The 6,948-nt window shown below is 34.9% G+C and overlaps 1 protein-coding gene across 2 annotated transcripts in view; it reads left to right on the top strand.

Annotated features, from left to right (window-relative positions):
• The first annotated feature begins 4,015 nt into the window (after positions 1–4,015).
• The window catches only part of LOC142342414 (uncharacterized), a 150,524-nt gene continuing 147,591 nt past the window's right edge, over positions 4,016–6,948 (top strand). Inside the window, exons 1-2 of one of the 2 annotated variants that reach the window (XM_075393736.1) lie at positions 4,016–4,559; positions 6,844–6,904. In XM_075393736.1, coding sequence (XP_075249851.1) covers positions 4,332–4,559; positions 6,844–6,904 — 289 coding nt within the window. In that variant the 5' untranslated portion in view covers positions 4,016–4,331. The remainder of the gene's footprint in view (positions 4,560–6,843; positions 6,905–6,948) is intronic. The other variant, XM_075393735.1, reaches the window with a different exon arrangement.

The following is a 6,948-nucleotide window of genomic DNA, read 5'->3' as shown; positions in this document are numbered from 1 at the left end:
ACGAAATTGTATCGTTGTAATTTTTGGTAGATACTGCAAGTTCTTTTATTATAAATCCAGATTTTTTACTTCTAAAGCCTTCAAAATCAAGAACAACTGCTCCAGATTTCAACATTCCAGCAAATTGAATAAACTATTTTTGAAGGATTTTACGTATAAACAAAAAGCAATTCCAGTCACATGACCAAGGTACTCATTTGTTACTGAACAAGGTAATACGTAGGAATAGCCTGGACCCTTTTCACTATATTCATATACAAAACCGGAAGCGTCGTGAAGAATCGCATGCAGTCTCAAAACTTTGAACGATTTAAAATATTTGTCGAGGGCTGAATTGTCGATGCCAATCAAACCAACATAGGGTCGTAGTTTCAAAGCTATATCTAAATCAATCTCAGGATCCAAATGAAGACAAGTAGCTAAAAAGTACAAAAACCGTTCACCGTATTGTGAATATTCTTCTTCGATTTCCTTATAAGTTTCGTGAATACTCTTCAAATCAACTGTAGCAATTGTAGCCATATGATTTTATGAACGCTCACTCAAAAATGACTCTAGCCAGGCTTTTCCGCCCAAATCAACCTACATGCCAATTTACATGTATCACGCACGGCCGTTGTTTTACATGTAGCGCCGCCAAGGATAACCCCCTATTATCACACGTATTATTTCGAAGGATAACCCCCCCTATCTTAGTACCCTATTATCTTACTACTTTTAACAGTTTGCTAAATGTCTGAGCATTGCCGGCTCATAAATTGACTCACATGTTTATGAAAAGCCGCTGTTTAAGATTTTTAGTTTTGTTTTTGCACTTTTTGAAAATCATTTTTTAATGCTGAATGCAGCTTTTTTGTTTCTTTACCAGATTGAGTTGGTATTAAAAGATACCCTGTATTTTGTAACCTGTAGTTAAACCAGTCAAAATTAGTATTCGAAAAATCAAGCTGTGTTAACTTTCGTTGAATATTCAATGCAACGGGAGTTATGATGAAATTTTTTTACCGGAAATATTTGCAACCGCTGAAGCAGACTGTTTAGCGTGAAGCTGACGTTGTGAGTTGGAGATCAGTCGTTACATTTGCTCCGATGATCCAATCGATCGGGAGAGCGAAAAATCGGGACTTTTCAACAATTCCCCCGTGCAAATGGGGGACTATCCTTGAATAGAATTTAACGGAGCGACTTAATAACCAATCAGAGACGACTAATAACTTTCAACGTATTCGCATACTATGTTGAACTGAATATAAAAAATATGCCGTGCTATGTTAATTAGACGAATTTGAATAGAAAGTGAAAAGAATTTTCGACTGGCGGGTCGGTGGGCGCGCTTCGCGCACATCGCGGCTTGGCCGCGATAACCAACCCGCGATTTCCGCACATTCATCCCGCAGCGCATGAGAGGCATAGCTGTAAACAGCGGTCCACAATTGCGCTTAAACTATTATTCGGCTATCTAAATTTTTGGCCACGTATTATTTTGGTAAGGTATTGCAGAGAAGTGGGCGGTTCTATACTATAGGTACCAAAAGGGGGCAATTGTGGAAAAAGATCAGAAAAATATAAATAGAGAAGATTATAAATTCATTGGAAAAGTACTGAAGGCATCGTTGAACAAAATTTAATGAAAATACATCTTCAATACCGACCGGAGAAAATACTTCACTTTTTCACAGTCAACTAAAAGTCATGTTGAATGTAGATCCCAGCTGCTGCTCAAAACCTTGAAAAGCAAACTGGCTTTTTTCAAGTGCAACTGCAAGTAAAAATGTGGCAAAGCAGCAACTTATTGAGAACATTGACGCAGTAGACTCACATTAATCTACACAAACCTATGGCTGATTGATAATTGCATTCACTATCTCAGCGACAAGTAAGGCTTTCTTCAAGATTTGGAATTATTTGGCCGTCAAAAAACCAAAAACTGAGACTTTGGTAGCTTAAGCTCTATATGGAAAAGACAAAAATGGCCAATCAGAAAAGCATACCAGCTCTCAGTAACAACGAAGTATGAATATCAGTTCGCAACGCAATACCAGAAAACAAACGTGGAAGCTTATTAAATTGATTATGTAACATCTCATTTCAAAATATTGGCGGCAGAATGGAAAATGTAGATTTCAACGATTTGTTGAGGATTTCACGGCAACTTAAAAGGAAATCATACAATTCTATTTTAAAAACCCTGTCGAAATATTGTTCCCGTGAGTTCGACGAATACTGGAATGGATTGGTTGAACTTCAGACATATCAAAACAAACAACTAATGCAGAGCATAAATTTTACAGCAGCTTGGATAGAAAATAACTGATTAATTTTCGCAATTGTGCTACATTGAAACCAAGAATGCTCGTGTGCACCGCAGAATGTTCCAGCATACCTCTCAATTTAGTTGAAAACTTGGTTGACATGCTAACACGGAATAGATTTTTTTTTCATCTGATTCTTAGCCAACTAGAAGCAGTGTTTTTATATTCTGCTCACTTTTATGAGAAGAAAAAATATTATAAAGCAAATGATTACAAGATATTTTTCCTATGTTTTTTAACCTGATAGAACAAAAATTGCTTTTCCCAAATTCAACAAAAAATCACGAGCCACCTCACAAAAGGAAAACAGACGAGTTTTGAAGTTTGGCCGCAAAAACAAATAAAACAACTGTTCTTGAATAACACTTTTTGTCACTCTTAGATAGGAAATATTTCAAAAAATCACCCTTAAATGTCAAACACTAAACATAGAAATAACGTTCGATGTAGTCAAGATTATTTTGGAATGTTCCAAGCTGGAAATGCTAGAGCCAAGGCTATTTTAACATTCCTTTAAATTTCGTTTGAGATTTAATTTTCCACAAATCAACTCAACAAAACCTTTGATCACTTTGACTTGGAATTATTTGGTATTTTGAACGACTCAAGATTGTTGAGCAGCAAAGCTGAACGATCAGTTATTGTGACTTATTGAGTGTCAAGTAATACAAAGGTAATTTACAGTATAGCGCATAATACAATTCACAAAATTTAACCGCAAAAACGTAATATCCGGCAGGATTTGAAACCCCTGAAACAAGGTCGGTTGTGTAAAGTTTTACTTGTCTTTGCTAGGAGAACAGCCATTAGAAATTCTGTAGCAAACTAATTTGTTATAGTTGTCTTATTTTAACTTGTTTTGCACTAATCTTGTAATAACTTTTCATAATTATCGTCTGTGCTCAAAAAGTAAATTGTTGTTGCAAAATACCCGTCTGCTTTTTTCGTTGCCTTGCCTAATTAATACGCATTCTTTTATGAATAAAGTTTTTTTATACGTTACGAGGCGGCGCCTCTACCAATAGTTTTTAATTAATGTTACGCTTTTTCGAGACAAAGGAGATGTAAAGTATAGTACCGAGTATATTGTTTTACTATAGTGCAATTTACTATAATCGTTTGTTTAATAGTATAAAATAATTAGTATAATAGTTCCTTTGCAACCATATCCCACACTCTGAGGCCTTTTTACACGTATTCAGATACGCTTTTGGGAGCTAAAGAGGTAAAATGTACTAAATGGTCAGAATATTAAGGAGTCAGAAAAGGTGGACAGAATATTAAGAGTAAAATTTTCATTCAAATTCTTGAATTATATTTGTAATGAAATGACTATGGTTTAAATATTTCTTCGAATCATAGATTTTCAGAAGTATTTTGCAGTTCAAACAGCATTCAGACCAAATTTGCACATGAGTATACCAAAATGTCGAGACTAGGGACCTACTATTACAAATGACGATAGCTAGACAAACCACGCGATTTCAAGCTGAAGTACATTAAAGGTGGAGCAAACTTCAATCTTGAACAAAAAAATCCAAGGTTGAACAAACAAACACATGCAGTATTAGAAGCTAGAATTAAATTTCAGGCAATCTAAGACTTTCATTGCATCACACTGTAATCTCCGCAACAATTCAATCGTTGCTCATCGAGCTCAATGTTTGCTCTCAAATCTGACCAGAATTTGTCCTCTCTCCGGATGAAATTCAATCAATGAATATTACCAACGAAATTGAAACTGATCGCAGATCCTAAAAGATTTGAGTACTCAAGAGAACAATAATTAAGTTAATAACAGCAAATGTTACCTGAAATGCAAATAAAGTTTCAAATTTAGGACTATTTCTAGTTAGCAAGTCATACCAATGTTATACTATTGGTTGATGAGCTGCATACAAAATTCAGACGTTGAAACTCTAATTCATTTTCGTTGAGTTACCAGAAAGGGTCATATTTATAAACTCCATTTTTGAAAATTTCATTTTTATACTGAAAGCAAACCGAAATTATACCAAAATGGACAAGTCTGAAACGCCCGTATCAAACCCAGCTCCGGTCGGAGGCCAATACCCTGCATATCCTGGACCAGCCCCGCAATATGAACAGTACCAGCCTCCACCGTACCACAGTATTTCACCCCCAGCAGGAGGAGCAACAGCGCCACCTCCAGGGTACGTTCAGCCGTACACTCAGCAGAACCAACAACACCCACAGCAGGTGGCCATACTGCAGCCTACAGGACAGGTTCGTATAAGTGCATGGAATCATTTTTCATTCCAATAGGGTCGAAGTTTTCACTGAAAATTAGGAAATTCGGTATTCAATAACAGCCGCTGAAAAAAAAATGTTTCATAACGCAAAAATCCTATAGATATCCGCTTATTGCTCTGACTTTTTAACCATTTTCTTAAGAAATTTCAAATGCAGCACGTTTTTTTCCACCAGAACAATCAGGTGGCAATATTGGAGTCCACAGGACAGGTTTTTTGAAATTTAGAAAATCAATTGTTTGCTTTTCTTCCTTTCATAGCAGTATATTTACGAATTTTCAGCATATAAAAATTGCACTTTTCAACGACATTATTCTCACTGTTAAAGCTTGTACCGGCAAAAAGTTTGTTTCCGCCGTTCAATCTGTAAAACAAAAAAAATCACAGCTAAAACTGCCGATCCCACAAAGATATTCAACACATACAAATTTTGACATAAAGTGGAGTATGTCTGATTTAAGTACTAACAAATATCTGAATTGTATGAGACAAGTGGCGCAGTGGTAGCTGATGTGAAAAATACTAGTGGTTCGAATACAGATGAAGAAGTTTAGTTTTATACGAAATGCGGTAAAATTGGCGGAAAAAAATGGAAAAATTACAAAAATTTATCCCTAAAAGACCCTCGCCTATACTCACCGCCAATATTGCATATTTTTTCAATCCCGTCTGCCATCGGTCTATCATATTCAAATCGTAAAAGTTTCGATGATTTTTCTAAGACCAGCGATAAATGAATGGTAATGGTATTGTTAATTTTGCAGTAGTGCCAAATAAATCTTATCTCAACAGAAGAAATTGTCTTTGCATAACCAAAACTGCCAAATTAATGTTTTTTATACATAATTTTTTTCCGAAAATGCAAACGCCTCTTGAGAACTTCTTAATGAGTACGTTCATGGTCCAGTTGACTCGAATTTAAATCATTTTCATATAATTTTACTTTGATTCATTAATTATATTTCATAAAAGCAGACTAGTTAAGCGTGATAGGTATTTTTCTCACAACCCATTTGGGCATTTCATACCATCCTTGATACGAGACTGGGCATAACTTAGCCAATGAAACAAATGTAAATAAAACAAACTTTAACAAAGTTTAAAAAAAACAAAGTTTAACTTTTTTTCGAGAAAATATAGATTCAACATTTAAAATGATTTATTTCATTATTTCAAAATTTCTTTGGCACCTACCCGATTTTCGGTAAGAGAAAAGAACATAAAAATTTAAAAATTCATTAGCGGTTAACTAACAATAGTGGCTAAAGGATTTACCGAAAGCTGCAAAAATAGAATAATTGTGACCTATCCAGCCAGTTTCACTACCCAACCGAAATTGGACCACTTTTCTGAATACTCACAAAAAGCAACTTAGCAGTAATAAGACTTAGCATAAACTTAGCTTTATCATACCTTGTCTGCTCTTGTTTAAAAAATTGTACCTAGTACGTTTTGATGCAGTGATTGTGCTTACAGACTGCCAAGTAATTTTTTGAAAACAGAAAGTTACCCGGGTCGAGATCGAATGGATAGCTTGTAAGACAACCAAGATTTGAAAACAACAAGATAACCATTCGGCCTCGACCCGGGTACAAACAAATACAATAAAAAGTTTTCAGTCTGTTTTATGAGTACTTTAACTCTTGTTGATTTTGTGGGCTAAAATAGACGCCCTAATAATTCTGTCGTTTTTTTTTCAAATTATGGTTCATTATTCATTATATCCTTGAAAGTGTGTAATGGTACCGGTTAGACTCATCGAATCTGTCGTCGAACAAATAGATGATTGGGGCCGCTTCGTTCATATTTTGGTTTTAAATAAAACTGGAGTTTAGTTTTGCTAACAAATTACAGTTAAGACCCTTTTTTGAAATGTCGAGACATTCACTGGCGAAGAAATAGTGGTAAAATTAATTACGCGGTTATAAAGTTGAATTTCTTATATTCAGTATTTAAACTTCGAAATGATAGAAAAATGTTTTTGATAGTTTTTTAGAGGCTAATTTTTTCATAGTTGTGTGAAATAATTTGAGAAATTGAAAATAAGAATTAAAGTTTTTGCCAACTACTGTGCAAAAAACCCATAGAAATTATAAATACCTAAGTCTCAGAGCTGTATGAAAATCAAATCTTGTCCTCATATAAAATATTTGAAGTTTTAAAACTCCGTTCTAATTTTATCTCTGATTTGATAATGATAATAAGCAAGATCAGGTTTTGAAAAAAAAACATTTTCTGATGGTTTTCTCAACGTGCAGGTCCAGCAGCCTGCAGCCATTCAGCTGATGGTGGAAGAAGTTGAGGGAGGAGTGATAAAAAGTGAGTTACCAAATACAAGCATCATCTTAAATTTCCCACTCAAT

The sequence above is a fragment of the Convolutriloba macropyga genome, chromosome 7 (assembly GCF_964194025.1).
Source record: "Convolutriloba macropyga chromosome 7, txConMacr16.3, whole genome shotgun sequence".
NCBI lineage: Eukaryota > Metazoa > Xenacoelomorpha > Acoela > Convolutidae > Convolutriloba > Convolutriloba macropyga.
The sequence above is the reverse complement of the archived record's forward strand: the minus strand, read 5'-3'. Positions and strand labels throughout refer to the sequence as shown.